Below are 15,631 nucleotides of genomic sequence, written 5' to 3' on the forward strand. Positions count from 1 at the left end.
TACAACAGCCTCTCCAGGCCAGGTTAGGAGTGGGGCTCCCTGCAGCTGCTGTCTCTGAGGCTGATTATCGCTGTGATGAGCGAGTCAGACCCCCCCCCTCCCCATCTTCTCACTGACACACAACACAGTGAAAGGGTTAAGCAGCTGCTCAGGGAGGAGACCTGCTCTGTGTCCAGGATGTAGAGCGCCGCAGCGCAGTGGTGTGCTGTTACACTGCATGAGGCCTCGGCTCCACTTGGGTTGTGATTGGACCTGTAGGATCACAGCCACCCCACCGCCGCCACTGCCCCCCTCCTCCTCCTCCTCCCTGAGGGGTTTTCTCTCCACATCCTCCTCGCTGATTATCACCACTGCCAGAGCTGACTCTTGCACTCCAGCTGCTGTCCACACTCTGACTCTGGGGCTAATTTGTCCAGGCTGCATGGAGGGAGAAAACTTTTCTCACAGAGAAGCTTCTGCGCAGCAAAGCCTGAGATTTTTCCTTCTCTGCAGAAACGTCCGTCAACTATTGCTGCTTGTTTTATTATCAGATTTTCTTTGGTGGTGAGTTTGGACAAGCTATAAATGTTCAAAACAGTCTTCTTTACTTGGAGGGGGAGGATCTGTTGTGGATCCAGATGTGTTGCTGCTTGCAGGTGTTTCCTCTGCCCTCACTTCCAGAAGGTGACTCTCAGCCGCCATCTTCAATTTAAAGACACAGCTTTAAACTCAGTGCAAAACACATGTTCACTATTTCACTGGCTATACATGCAAACCCCAGCTTTCCCAACGATTAAAACAGAAAAAGAGATTGGTACTTTATTTCAACCCCAAAGAAAATTTGGGATAAAAAAGACAAAATAATCTGCACAAACTCTGTCCTGAGTCAGAGCCACAAAGACATCAATTTAACTGTTTGAGGAGGCTGTGAGAGAGAAAAACACAGTAATCCACCAGTCAAATAAGAGATTTTTGGAGCTGGAAAATTGATCTTCTGAGTTGACTACCATGAAAATAATTCTTTTAAAAAAAATCTGAATTGGAGATTCACTTCATTTAAAATGACAAGTCTAAACCATAATCAATCTGAATGACAGATTTTGACCATAAAAATACAGCTTATAGTCTTCCTGTGGAATATTTTTGCTTGCATTTGTTATCAATTCTGTGTGACAGCCAACAATTCAAACAACTTTCACTTTATAAACATTAGCTCCATTTTCTACACTGCTGTGTGCCCTTAAACCACTTGGGCTAAAGCTTTGTCTTGTACTCGTGAGACTACAAACAAGCAACCTTGTTCTTGTGCTGAAGCGTCTGTCAGAGTGCGCTGACATTCTGTGTCTCTGCTGGGCCACAATTCCACAGTTAGAAACCCAGGGGTTTCATTTGACCAGGATTGATCATTTAAGGCTCACATATCTCAGGCGTGTAAAACTGTATTTTTTCACCTGCGCAATAAAGCTAAGATCAGAAATACATTATCTAAAAGTGATGCTAAAAAACACATCCATGCATTTGTCACATCCAGACTGTATACTGTAACTCCCTAAAAGTTCCTTATAAAGTCTTCAGCTTGTTCAGAATGCAGCAGCAAGATTGTTAGCAGGAACTAGTAGAATAGAACACATTACCGGTACTCCTGTGTTAGTTTTACTTCACTGGCTCCCAGTTGAATCTAGAATCAAGCTCAAAATCCTCCTGGTAACCTATAAGGCCTTGTATGGTATGACCCCATCCTATATTAAAGGTCTCCCAGTGTACATGTCTCAAACTCAAGGTCCGCGGGCCAAATGTGGCTCGCCATGTCATTTTATGTGGCCTGCAAGAGCATGAAAGTTTTTGATTTCTTAAAATATATATATTTTTTAGCTGATTACATATTATTTATGTGTAGCTGCTGTTGTAATTATTCAATGTTTGCAGGTCTTATGTGTGTGTAAGCAGACAAATTGTTATCATCAAACTGTCAGTTTGATGCAAGCTTTGCGCAGCCTTTTTTTTTGTCAAATGTTTCACGTGTAATGCATGTTCTTTTCAGATCGGTTTAATGTTATTTTTCTTGAATCACTTGGACAGTTTGATCCTTTATTAATGGAGGTCTGTGGGTTTTAATAAGCGGACAAAATTTAAAAGGATTTATGCTAGAGTAACAAGCAAATATATGTTTTCTATGCAACTGTAATTGTCAATTTAAAAAGTTATAATAAATAAATAAATGAGTTATTTAACATTAAGGAGTAGTTACATTTATTTTTTTATGACATTTAGTTACATGTACAAGTTATATCTGGCACTTTGAGGACTTATTTATTTCTCCTTTGCTTTATTCTTCATTTATTTATCATGAAGTTCTCCATGCCTCTGTTTGGTGCGGTGTGATTCAGGTGTTGTCCATCTTTCCCACTCCCCTCCAGGTGAGTGGGAGTGATTCCAGATTCCAGTTGGCTCGTCTGTGCTCCTGTCTTTGGCCATGGACATCAGCTTGCTGCCCCAGCCGTCCCCCAGTTCCATTTGGGTGAAGCCCATCTGCTGACTATTTAAAACATGTAGTTGTAGAGTCAGATAAGCTAATTCTCTCTATAAGTTCTGGCACATCGACTCCGTCCTGGGAAAGAATCCCTCATTCATGTGGACACCCCTGATGTTTCTTTTTTTTTAGGAGTTTTTCCTTACGGAGAAGGAGGGTCTAAGGGCAAGGATGCCCAGTTTACTTTAGTCTGTTCTGTTCAGTTTAGTTTAGCTATCAGCTATTGTATTTTATAAATGAACCAAATGAACCAAATGAAAGGCAAGACATAGCTGCACAATCCCTGCAACCTGCAGCCTGATGGAAGAGAGGATTGTGACTGTTCTCAGGTCACAAAGATCCCAGGAAGGGGGAAACTTTACCTTAGAAAAACTTTGAAGAATAGGAATGTTTCCTACACGTTTTGGTAATACAGAATATAAGAAAATAATATAAGAAAATAATTTAAAAAAATGTTCTTTATTCTTTTTTATTTTCCTTGATTGTTTATTTTTGTTACTTTTATCTCAACTTTCTGCTGTTGCTGTTGTGAGACAAGGTATTTCTTTCTAAAAGAACTCTAGATATTTGTCATTTTCTGCAGATATTGGAGATAAGAGTCGGGTTAGCTTCATTTATTTAGTTACATTACTAAGAAAAAACACAATAGGGGTGGGATTATGTAAATGTGCTTCCTCCCACTCCCCTTCATGCAAAAAAACAAACTCTGGTTGACTTTACTTGGTTTTTTTAACTTATTAGGAAACTGCCCTATACTACCCTATACTTTCCCTTGAGTAATTTCATTAAAAAGTATCAATATTATTACTTGAGCACTACTTAAAACTTTGCAGCCTCTGTTTGTTGCATGAAGCCTCACAGAAAAAAAAATTTTTTTTAATGTCCTTGATGTTTTAAACAGTTGTCCTCAATGAAAGCAGTGCTATAATGCAGGGATCTGCAACCTAATGGTGGCTCTTTTGTCCATTCATCTGGTCTCTTTGGGTTTGAAGAAAAATGCAAACAATTTCAAAATATTATAGGTTTTTAGTTTTGCTTCGTTTGTTTTGGTTTATTAAGTCGTCAATGGTTTGATTTTAGAATAAAATTAAAGCAAATATTCATGTCCTATGTTATTGCATTTAAAAACTTGATTTCTACACCAATGTTGCCATGTTTATACTTGATAGCAAAAGGCGAAATATGATGATGGTGCACCAAAGTCATAACAATGGAAAAAGCCTTTTTTTTCTTGCATTTCAAATCTAAGTAAATCTGCTGCAGCAGGAAGATCTTATTTGCATTTTATTTTTAAAGGAACTTGTATATGCTGCAGTCAAAATTAAAAAAAAATTGTTTCATATACAAAATATAAAACAGTTGTAATTCAAATATTGTAAATATTGAAAAGCTAATTTCTTTTTTTCAAAAAATGGCTTAATGACCACAAAAGCATAAATAAAGTTGATATTTTAATTATTTGTGGTTCTCGCTGGGTTTTGGTCAATAAGAAACTGGCCCAAATAGCTCTTTTAATGTTAAGGGTGGCAGACTCCTGCCCAAATGTGTTGCTAACCGGATGCCTGATCTGACTGTGGGATCTTATTTCGTATGATTTCACACATATTAAAAAAATTATAAAGCTTTTTTCCAGTTCTGATTTCACACATGCAAGCTCTTCAAATCCACAATAATAATAATGACATAAAATAAAATACCACAAAGAACTAAAACTTTTGAATAATTTTCTTTTTTTTGGTACACATTTGTTGAACTCTTTCTTCAGACAGTGCATCTCATTTTTTTGCAACAGCAACAGAAATTAAAATGACTTTTCATCGGTAGAAGTAGAAAATCCGCTGTGGTCACACACCTGACAGGTATCTGTAAGGCCCCTTTTCTTTCAATTGTGGTGTGCAATTTGAAAATCAGGGCCGGCATCAGTGCTCACTGCCACAGGAGTTATGAGAATGGCCCCTCCACCACGACCACCCTCCCATTTCTATAAAACACACAGTTTGGACGCCGCGCACAACAACCCTGAACATCTCCCACGAATGAATACTTTTTTCTTTATGAAAGGGTGCTCCATGTGCTATTTGGTGTGATGAAAAATCGTGAAACTAAAATGCAAAAGGCCATTTTCATATGTAGCATAATTGCCGGCTGTTAGAGTCTCAGCGTTCGCATGATTTGAATTGGTGCCACAGGAAATCCTACCACGCTTCAGTCTGTCCTCAGCTTCCTCACACACGTTTAAGGACATGAAGTCAGGAGTTTGCAGCAGCTTTCTGTGGCAATCCGTCAAAGCCAGAAGGCGCACAGAGATAAGATCTTGGTCTCAGAGGGCAATTAAAAAGAAATTACACAAAATTATGTCTAACTTTGTGTTGTCTGCTGTGTTCTGTGCTTGTTTTGAGCTGCGTTTCTCGGAAACTCCCACATTTTAATTGCACCAAATGCTTATTTTAGTCTGTGTTTCCATCAGTTTGTAAAAGCAGTAGATGTTATCAACAAAGATGGCAGTGAGGTTATTTCTGCCTGCACATTTACTGATCTGGTGCATGTATAAATAATTCACATAGGTCAGGCTTTGATCCTCTGGTAAAGCTCTTTTATTGCCAGTTGTGGGAGGAAAACCAGTAGATTGAAAATGAGGAATGCATCAAGGGGTGTGCTGTTTACTTGCAGCACAGGCAGCTGGTTAGTCATCTTTCTGCCATTTTACACCCCCCTCCATCGCTTTTCAATTCCAGCCGAACCCCAGGCCCGGCTACTAACTGGGGGCTTGAATATTGTGCACTGGGGATCAATGCAGCCCTGAGTGAAATGTCAACTGCGGCCCTGCGATGTGTCAGGCTGCGAGGGAGTTGTAATGGCTATTGATCTACTGTGCGCTTAATGCAGAGCTGCCCTGCCATGGCGCGAGCCAGTTGCAGCAGAAAGATATGTATGAGATGAGCTAAAACTGAGAAAATAGAAAAGAAAGAGCCCACAGTTTCATCCCCCTCCTTGCATCCCTCCCTCTCTGGCTGCAGATTGATCTTCCTCTTCCTGCTGATTCTGACTGGGGTCTGTCATTATTTTACTCTGTCATTAGGGGCTCCATTGACAGCCTTGGCCTGTCTGTGCCACTCTTCTGAGACAGCAACACTTTTCCCATGCGGCGTTCCCTACATTTATTAAAGTCGCTGACAGCCTTGTCTTAGCTCTCTCCATAGATGGCTGAGCGTCAGACCGTGGTGCAGCCGTGTAATTGGAAGACGAGTCTGTCCCTGGCTTGTAATATCAGTGAGGTACAGCTGTAGGTCAGACTGGTTTATATCAGACTACTGGTTATGAAGTACAAAATCAGACCACCTCCGTCTGAGGGTCGGTGTCTGTGCTCAAAGTGAGAACAGTATAGACCCAACAGCCATGCCTCCATCGATGTGGATCCCTTACTGCTTTCAGCTCTGAATAGAAACTGACACACAGGTCACATTTATTGTTGCATTAGGAGTTTAGTCCCACAAGTTCTGTCAGTGAAATGACAAAACCAAAAGAAAATCATCTGTTTGGGATTTATTGCAAGTGATTGAGGTTTCAATACCCTCCTCAAGTATTGCTGCAGAAAATGCAAAGGTTCTGCTTTACTTTAAGGTGAAATAACGTTGTACTAGATAAAACACGTTTTCTCACAAAATAGATCCATTTCAAAGTAAACGCTCTAGTAATTCTTAGGCTAAAATGAAACTGCCTTTTTTGTTGTTTGACTCAAATTTTTATAGTGAGAATCTTCATGTTTCTTCAAAAAAAAAAGTCAGCCATATTTATGCAGATTCTCACATTTGCCAGAGTTGATTATAAAATTTGCATGACCGCCTCACAGGCAGCATGCCAGAAGAATAGAAAAACAAAGAGCATGTAAACAAAATTCTAGTTCAGATGATGGTCCCACTGAGACTCACCAGACAAAACCAGACAAAACAGCATCACAATTTAAAGTTTGAATAAAGATTGTAACAACCAGAGTTTAAAGCAAACAGAACTGATGATTTTGATAAAAAAAAGTTTTCAAAAAGTATATTATTTCAGACCAGGATTCTGTAACCTTTAACATTTAAAGAGCCATTTGGTCCAGTTTCTTAATGACTAAAACCCTGCGAGAGCCACAAAGTCCCACTTTATGTTTAAAAAAATTCAAATATTTACATGAATGAACTTTGACAGTTTTATATTTTTCTTCATATATCATTTTAAACTCTTTTACTTTGATAGTGGCACATAAAAGTTCCTTACAAAATAAAATATATCCTGTGGCAAATGAGACTTTCCTGCTGCAACAGATTTACTTGAATTCAAAATGCAAGGCACAAACTCATAATTTTTTCATCATCATGACTTTGGTGCACCTTCACCTTCATTAGACAAAAATATAAATCGTTTTATTTTAGCTTTTACAGTCAAGTATTTGATCAATTAAAATGTCATAGATGATTAAAAAATAATCAGTAAAAGAAAAGAATGCATTTTTATGCCTCCACCAGTCACTTACAAACAAATCTGTAAACTTGATTTTCTGTTTAAATTCCTCGTCAGTTCCTCCAAACACAGAGAACCAAGTGACTGTGGCTCGGTGACAAAGTGACCAAATGGTTCAGAAATTACACCATCTCTCCATGAGAAACTCAGTGAAAGCAGAGCATAAAAACGGCTGAAAGATGCAGCCCAAACAGCTTCTTACAGTCTTTACATAACCTAGATTTCTGATCCTGTGATTATTGTTTTGCCGTGTTCTTTGCTGCCGGATTATTACTGTAGGGATCTGACAACTTGAAAACATTTCTGGAGGCTGTCAGGAAGTTCACAGTGGGGTGCACTGATTTGAGATTGTTGGTTTGTGGGTATTTGTGTGTGTGTGTTTGCTGCACATAAAGTGTTTCTGTGTACAGGCTGCTGGTTGGATCAAACTGCTTGCTTCTACATGTTACAAGAGGCACAATCAGGCAGGAGCAGGGGGTCTCCGGCTGTCCTGGCGCCGTGACACATGAGGCGGCTCAATGGGGCGGAAGTTATCGGGGGGTTCGGGGGTGAAACTGATGACATAGTGTGTGACGAAGGCTCATCATCTGAGGCCGATACAAGTACCTGAAGTGAGGTTGGGATGTTGCTCTGCTTGTCTGGAAAAAAAAGTGATTCCAGCTTGGTGCGTGTGAGGGGTCAGCAGGCAGTGCACATGAGGGTGAAGGAAAACTGTGAAGTGGGGGTGGCTTTGATGAAAACAAAAAATTCCAAAACTTGCTCATTTTAACGGAAGAGAACCAAAAGCAAACAATCTGTGTTTATATTTATTCAAACTCTTAAAAACCTGTAAAAAAATTATATTTTCATGCACAAAATTGAGGAAAACGGCTTTTTTCCTTAAAGTTTAAATCAATATGCACCCTGAAACCAAAGCGTACATCATTTCTTATGATCTCATCTCAAGATTATTATAAAATCTAACTGAATGTACAAGATTTTCCCTCTAAAAATCAATGCCAACAGAAACAAGGGTGTGAAGCGTACAGTATTAAGCCTCTGGCTTTAATGCACTCACTGTTCTGTCACCCCCACAAATAAAAATGTGCTCTTGAACATAAAGGAAAGGCAAAGAACAAAATTATTCCTCAAGCTTTCTATCAAAGCCTCTGCATTCATGGCAAAGTCTAAAGGGCATGTCAGTCCTCCTGCCTCTTAGAGAGGTAATTATCCTTTTCCTGTCAGGGAATAACAAATGATAGTCAACTATGGGGGTGCAGTTTCAGGAGCTGAAATTTGTTGATAGGAAGGAGAAGGAGGTTTAATTTTCTGGCAGCTGCACATCTACTCTTATCTGGGTTTTTTTTTTGGTCAGTTTTTTGCCTTGTGCAGAGCAGTGCTGTTTGTTTACGTGTGCGAGCTTGTGAGGGTGTATTTATGTGCCCTGCATTAACATGCCTATTTATAATCCTTCACTTTCTTACAGTCATCTTTTTTTTTCTGTTGTGACCATTTCACAGATTATATATTGTCCAAGTAATTTCCCTTTCAGCATCTGTGTTTTTTACCTTTCAGAGAAAGCCGTGAATGGAGGGGAAATTATCACAATTACTCATATAATTGAGCCGTCTTTGTAGCAAGTGCGGCTTCAGTAGCCCCTTTTTTCCATCAACCAAAATGGTTTCATTATATGGGTTTTTCATATTCCCTGACACAGGGCTCCGCTGAGGGCCTGGCGCGTGGATGAGATGCAGGATGAACAGAGTGAATCATTAAGGTCACAGTAGGAATAATTATCCCAGCTATGGAAAGAGCATCTAAAGCCTTTTTTCTCCCCCGGCACAAATGCAATGTCCACGGCTTTTAGTCACAAAGAACTTTGTTACAAATGGAGCTTCCACCTTCTACTTATACAAAGAAGAGAGGGGGAGAGCAAGACTTGTATCAACATGACAATTTTCCATCATTAAGACTAATGACAGGCACAGACTGTGGGGATCAAGGGGAGCACAAAAAAAGAGGCGCATTCAGGTGTTGGCTGAGTGCTGACCTCCTTCCTGTCTTTGTTGGAGACTTAACTCTTAACAAAAACTAAAAAGGGTTTTCAGACTAAAGGAGCCGTGGCAGCTGAACGTCAAGCAGCCCGGCTCTCCATGGGCAAATGACTTAATTGGCAAATTTGCATGTTTTCCATTTGTAGGGAAATTAATTCAATAAAACCTACATGTAAAGATGTTTAATCAGCCATTGTTTTGGTGAAATAATTTGCCACCTTATATTATTCCTGTTATCAAACCCTTACATAATCAAAACCAGACTTATTAATATTCTGGGAATTCGTATTTGGATAAAGTAAGACTTTTTCGTGTAACAGGTGGAATGCTGTAACGTGGATTGAGCGTGAGGCATCAGGGAGACTCTAGTTTCTTTTACAGTTTAGCTGAATTAAGTAAAAGCCACATTTTTTTCTAGGTCCTTTCTACCCAGCCTTCACTCAGGTAATTGGTCATTTTACCGCCAATTTTGGGCAGCTTGGATGCTGGACGCCTTGGCCTGACCCCTGCTGCTGCTGTAATGGGGACAGCATCTCTACCAGTTCACCGGGGGCTTTTCCTCAAAGCGCGCCCTGCTTTCTGAGGAGAAAGAGGCTCTGAACTCTGGGATGGAAAAAAGAATTAGAAACTTCCAAGCTTTTCTGTGCTAATAATCAAAACTCTTCCCCTTCTTTCTCTATTATTATTTACACACATTTTAACAGTAAACAATTCACAAAAAACGTCATTCTTGAGGTTTCTCTTTCATTTACAGACCAAAAACAAAGACCAGTTTGGATTTCCTGAACTTGACCCAGGAGCTGATTGTCTGAAAAACAAACAAGAAATGTCATTAATAATTTTCACACCAACTTAAAATAAAAAAAAATATATATATATGTATATATATATGTATATGTATATATAAACTGTTGGTTTCAGTATTTTTCAATAATCTTTAACTGCTGTTTGTTTACAGAAATATTGACACTAATAAATAATTATAACTGAATCTCTCTAAGTCGATTGATAATAAATTAAATAGTTTATTTAATTCATTTATCTTTATAAAACTCCAAGACAATGTATTTATACAACTGTGTTTTGTTTAAATGACACATTTTAAAAAATGACAACATGGATAAATCTTACAAATTAAATAATAAGCAAACTTATTTTAGATTAAAATATATGTATTCATTGAAAAGAAAATTAAATTATTTAATTTTCTGAATGTGACCCTGAGAAGGAGCCCCATGATCATGTTTGTCAGCCAATCTCATTCTCTTTTTTTTTTAAACACGTAACTCAGCAAACAAAATCAATTCATATTTTGATGCCACATTGAACATGAAAATAGACACTGAATCGAGTTAATTGTGGCGCATCTAGTTTGCCTTCAGTGACGCTGAAAATTACAGGATGGCAGCGAGGGGCAAAGACGGAGCTGAAACGGAACAAAAAGCAATTTCTCTTGTTTAATTCGCTGCTTTTTTTAACGTGAAACACAGCCTTTCTATATACGGACATTATTGCTGGTAGTCCCTCTGCCGATTGCATTTTTGTAATGAAGTTTCAGAAAATAAATGTGGGTAAAAATCTGTAAGGAATTAGAGACCAGTGCAAATTAATAATTCAAAACTGAAATGACTCGTCTTAAAGGGGATTCTAACTGCAGAACACAATGGTCATGGCATGCCTTGAGGCGGATAAAATCAGAGTTCATTTCCCTAATATGAGGAAAACCAGCAGGTTTCTTTTTTGTTAATCATTGTGCGCGTGCATGGGCGCACAGGACGCGCATGGCGCAGCGTCGAGACCCGTTTACCTCTGCGCTCTGGATCATATCTGACCACCGTTAAAATGTGGGTTTCGGGTGGCAGCTGAGGAGAGCTTCCTATCACCGGCCTGAAATGAAGTCGGTGACATGCTGGCCCGTTTAACACCTCCCCTCCCCTCTCTGTGTGTCTGTCTGTCCACCTCTGCACTAACCCTCAGGTGAAGAGCAGCAGGTGTTAAAACACCCTCAGCCGCGGCGCTCCTCTCACTCCTAATGAGTCCAGCCTCTGCGCTTCATCCATCCGTGCACTGAGGACGTTATTTTTAGCGCGGCTAGTTAAAACGCGCTGCTGTGGCCTGCGCTGCCCTCCTGCCAGCAACTCAAATTATTAGCAGGGCAAATATTAACATGCGCCTGAATGTTCCTAATGACACCGAGGGATTCCTTTTAAAACAATTCCCCTTCATTTTTAATCAGCTCACAAATAGAGCATCTGACGTTTTTTCTCCTCTTTTTCAGCCAGTCCTGCTATTATTTTGCATGTTTTCTCAAAATCCGCCTCTATTCTGTTAATGGTTTTGCTCGCAGACGTCTGTAGATACTGTAATCGTGGGAAACTAATGACAGTTATCAGTCGCACCCACCAAGTACCCATAAAAATCTGTCCTCTGTTCTGGAAGATGATAATTATTGGTTGTACTGCCATTATCATGGTCGTTGTTGATAGAGGAAATCTTGAAGCGTTTTTCTAAAGTAATTCCAAAGAAATCACTTCAAATTGGGCCATTTTAGGGAACAGGGGGACCAGCTTTCGTTACAGCCTAATATTTCCACAGAAATCTTTAAATCCAGGCATCCGCAGCCTGCCTGGTGCATTGTGGCACACGCTCCACGCTGTCAGTGTGCGCGTTTTGAGAACCCATTTTGCAACTTTTGCTGGTTCTGTTTTTCCAGTTTAATTATGCAATGACACTGATGATCACAGTGAGGGAATTCGGCTGCCTTGTAATTCAGGTGGAGATGAAGGCACAGAGGATATATCAGGCAGGCTGCTGCTGTGGTGCTGCTGCTGCTGCTGCTCTGAACAAACACCAGAGAGGCTGCGGTCTGCAAATGAATCCTAATATGAAGATCAGCCGGATCATTTCCTCTGCTTTCACCAAGGGCGTCCCGCGGAGGCTGTTTGACCTCGGACTACACGATTCATCCGCTTCTTCTCCATCCACTGATTGTCTTAAGTAAGTGGAGAGACTTGTATTTTGCTTTGCTGATTGAAAGAGTGGATGTCTGAGCGTTGGTGTGGTGGTTTGCTTTCAGTTCAGAATTTAAATTTAATGATGTGTTCATTTAGAAATTCAAGATTTGGATCAAATTTAATTCACAAATTTACCCATTTACGCAAAAACCAAGCGATTAGGCCTGAATAAAAAAATGCTCCAGAGAAAAATGTCTCGACTTCTGATAAAAAATATTTCACGTGCTACAGAGCATCTCCAAACCTGCATTTCTGAGAGAAAACCCCATCAGATGAAAATGTTTTTTTCTTTCCCAGCGCTGCCAGGTGCAGGCCTCAAGTCGCACCAAGTGTTAAATACATGTCTAATTACAGAGCTACTTATGAAAATTAAACGCCAGTGTTATGTTAATGCACGCCATCCTCCCGATGGCGCATTAGGAGCTTTAATCATAAAAGTCCTTCATCACACTGGCAACCCAGATGAAGCAGCTGTAACTCTGATGAAAATGTTGTTTATTAGGCGCGTGACAAATGCCACTTTTAATGCTGCTATTATTCCCATAAATTAGCCCAATGATGATATAAAAATGATAATCATACAGCGCACGTTGACCTGTCAAGCGAAGATGTGAGGTTTTGAGGTTTTCTTTGACTTTATCAGCTTGTTGGGACACAGCCTCCGCGTCACCAATCGGCTTCCTCCGTGCAGAGAATGGACCAATCAGCGCGCGTCCCCGATGAATATTCATGAGTCCGAGATTCAAACCTTTGAGCGAGTTTGTGTTGGTCCACAGCATCATTCCTGGGACTTTTCACGGCCACAAACTACATTTTCTTATGAATGGGAAGAGAAAAAATCTGTCCGGCTTAAATTGGGACCCGTCCGTCTCTGAGATAGGAGTAGAAGGAAAACAACAAAAGAGAGACAAGGGGAACCGTCAGAAGAGATGACAATGACCACGATTCCGGATGCTCTCAATAGCCCTGCCTCAGGAAAAGCCGTTTTCATGGAGTTTGGACCCCCGAGTCAACAAATGTCGCCTTCATCCATGTCTCACGGACACTATCCCATGCACTGTTTACATTCTGCTGGTCCCACGCAGCACGACAGCTACAGCCCAGCCTCGTCGTTCACCCGACCTTTGGGTTATCCATACGTCAACACCGTGGGCAGCCACTCTTCCAGTCCATATCTCAGTACAGTTCCGACTTATCAGAACAGCTCTGGACTCACGCAGACGCGATTAGAGGACGCGGGTAAGTGCTGGATTCCTCCCCCCCTCAAATATTGACTTTCTCTGTTTGCTTTTCACTAACAGACAAGCCAGATGTGAAACTGGCCAATTATTTATTGCGTAACGCTATAAACAATGTATGCAATTAAGGGTAATTATACCTAAAGTACACCCCGTAAAACGCGCGCAGGACTACTCATTGCTGAGCAGCACTGTTGGTTACAACTGCCTCATCTCTCTTTTTTCTTCTTCCTATTCTCTCCTGCTTTCACTTTGCTCCTGCGTCTTCATCAGCGCCAGAAGCCGAGAAAAACACGGTGGTCGAAGGTGGAGAGGTGCGGTTCAACGGAAAGGGCAAGAAGATTAGGAAACCAAGGACTATATATTCCAGTTTACAGCTTCAGGCTCTGAACAGGAGATTCCAACAGACGCAGTATCTGGCGCTGCCGGAGAGAGCTGAGCTGGCTGCCTCGCTGGGTCTGACTCAGACACAGGCAAGTCTCTCACATAGCTTCACACACACGCCTCTGTTCAGTATAGCAACAACAATAATTACAACCACAAAATGCGTTTGTTCAATTTTTGCTTTTTACGCATGCGTTGAAATGATCCTAACTGTATTTTTTTCCCTCTTCAGGTAAAAATCTGGTTCCAGAATAAAAGGTCCAAGTTCAAGAAACTGATGAAACAAGGCGGCAGTACAATTGACACCAATGTTTTGACCACCGGCCGCGGACTGTCTAGCGGCTCTCCCTCGGTGGCTCCAGTCTGGACCTCTCCGTCCACCGTGAAGACGTCGGTGGGCACGACGGGCTCGTACATTCCCAGCTACACCTCGTGGTATCCAACCACACACCAAGAGTCTATGCAACAGTCCCAGCTCATGTGAACAGGAGCCTTCAGTGCAGACATTTCGGGGGAGGTGGTGAAGTGGTGAAAGGCCCCCTACTTGCAGCCGCTTAGCGCGGCTCAGCAACGACGATGCGCTGATGATGCGCCGCCGCCGCCGCCGCATCCCGCCACATGACACCGAGGCCACCGAGGAGCAGAGAGCGGAGCAAACAGCGAACCAAGGGGCCACAAAATGAGGGGCCGCGGAATTTAGGGGGCAAAAAGAGCGGTTATTTCGGGCGCCGGTTTCTTTCATGTCTTTTTCTACCTGTTTCTTTGTGTGAACAATTCTGTCAGTGAAGCTGTGTGTTTATGTTTGTTTACCAAAAGGTGACGATTACGCAACAACAAAAAATCTCCATATATGGCAGCAAATGGCCTGTTGGGCCCCATCAGTGTCTTTGAGCAAATTACAAATTCCAGCACACAGCAAATCCAAACGCAGCGAATGCGCTGCGCAAAAGCCTCAAATCGCTTCTGTGTTTTTTTCTATACGTTTGTTATTTAAGTTAAGTTATTCAGACTGGCTTTTGTGTTCCTTTTCGTGTTTGGAATAACAACACTGCGTTGTTAATGCTGCACTAAGGCGAGCTTTTATATGCCCCGACGTTATGTGAAAAATGTAAAATGGCCAGACGATTTTGCTGCTTCAGAAAAAAAGGAAAATCTCAAAAGCCAGCAGCTCATTTGTCACTGTATTTTGTACAGAATGTTTTGGGGGTATTTGTGCTGTACTGGATACGCTGTGAAACAGGGTTTAGGCTTCGTGTACTTGTCCAAAATGTGTTTAGTCCTTATAGAAAAAATTTAGTTTTGTATTGATCCCTCTAATTTATTTATGTGTTTCTTGAGTTTATGTACATAAAGTGCAAAGTTTCCAAAAAGAGTAAAATATGGTTTAAATTATGTCAAAGCACGGTGTCTGATTTAACCTCCCCATCATCCATCCATCTGCGCCCACCTCGCGTGCGCGCGTAAAACATCATGCTGCAGCTCCATGCAGCTGCGCTGTCAGCTGACACAAAGCACAACTTGACTGCTGCAGCAAACACGTCTGTGTGAGCTGCAAAAAGCTCCTCGTTATGCTCATGTTTAGCATTCAGTCTGTCTGCAGATGTTTGCAAAACCTCTCAAGTGACCTGTGCTGATGAGATGCCTTTTATGTATTAAAAAATCAACAAGTGTTCCTATATGACACATAAGTGGAAAAATGGTTACACACATTTAAAAAAGCGGATATACCATTTATATTTTCAATAAATTGTTTTTTTATCTGTTTAAAGAAAACGCGCCTAAATGCTCTTAATTTATTTGGTGTTGTACGGTGCCGGAAGCTGCTGGACAGATCACCCAAAATGATCGTTTGATAAATATAGTGGAGTCTAGAAGCATAAATATGCCCTTAAACTATTATCATGAGTCCAAAATCAAAGTTTACGCATTAGACGGTTTTCGGTGCGCAAT

At 40.9% G+C, this 15,631-nt stretch overlaps 1 protein-coding gene across 1 annotated transcript; it reads left to right on the plus strand.

Moving 5' to 3' along the window:
• The first annotated feature begins 12,506 nt into the window (after positions 1–12,506).
• dlx1a (distal-less homeobox 1a) lies at positions 12,507–15,080 on the plus strand. Its single transcript, XM_004081756.5, has 3 exons — positions 12,507–13,298; positions 13,571–13,770; positions 13,914–15,080. Exons 1-3 carry the CDS (start codon positions 12,989–12,991, stop codon positions 14,163–14,165), a joined length of 762 nt encoding a protein of 253 aa, XP_004081804.1. The 5' UTR covers positions 12,507–12,988; the 3' UTR covers positions 14,166–15,080.
• Positions 15,081–15,631: the final 551 nt, after the last annotated feature.

This window comes from Oryzias latipes, chromosome 21 (assembly GCF_053564925.1).
Source record: "Oryzias latipes strain Hd-rR chromosome 21, Olatipes_Hd-rR_3.1".
NCBI lineage: Eukaryota > Metazoa > Chordata > Actinopteri > Beloniformes > Adrianichthyidae > Oryzias > Oryzias latipes.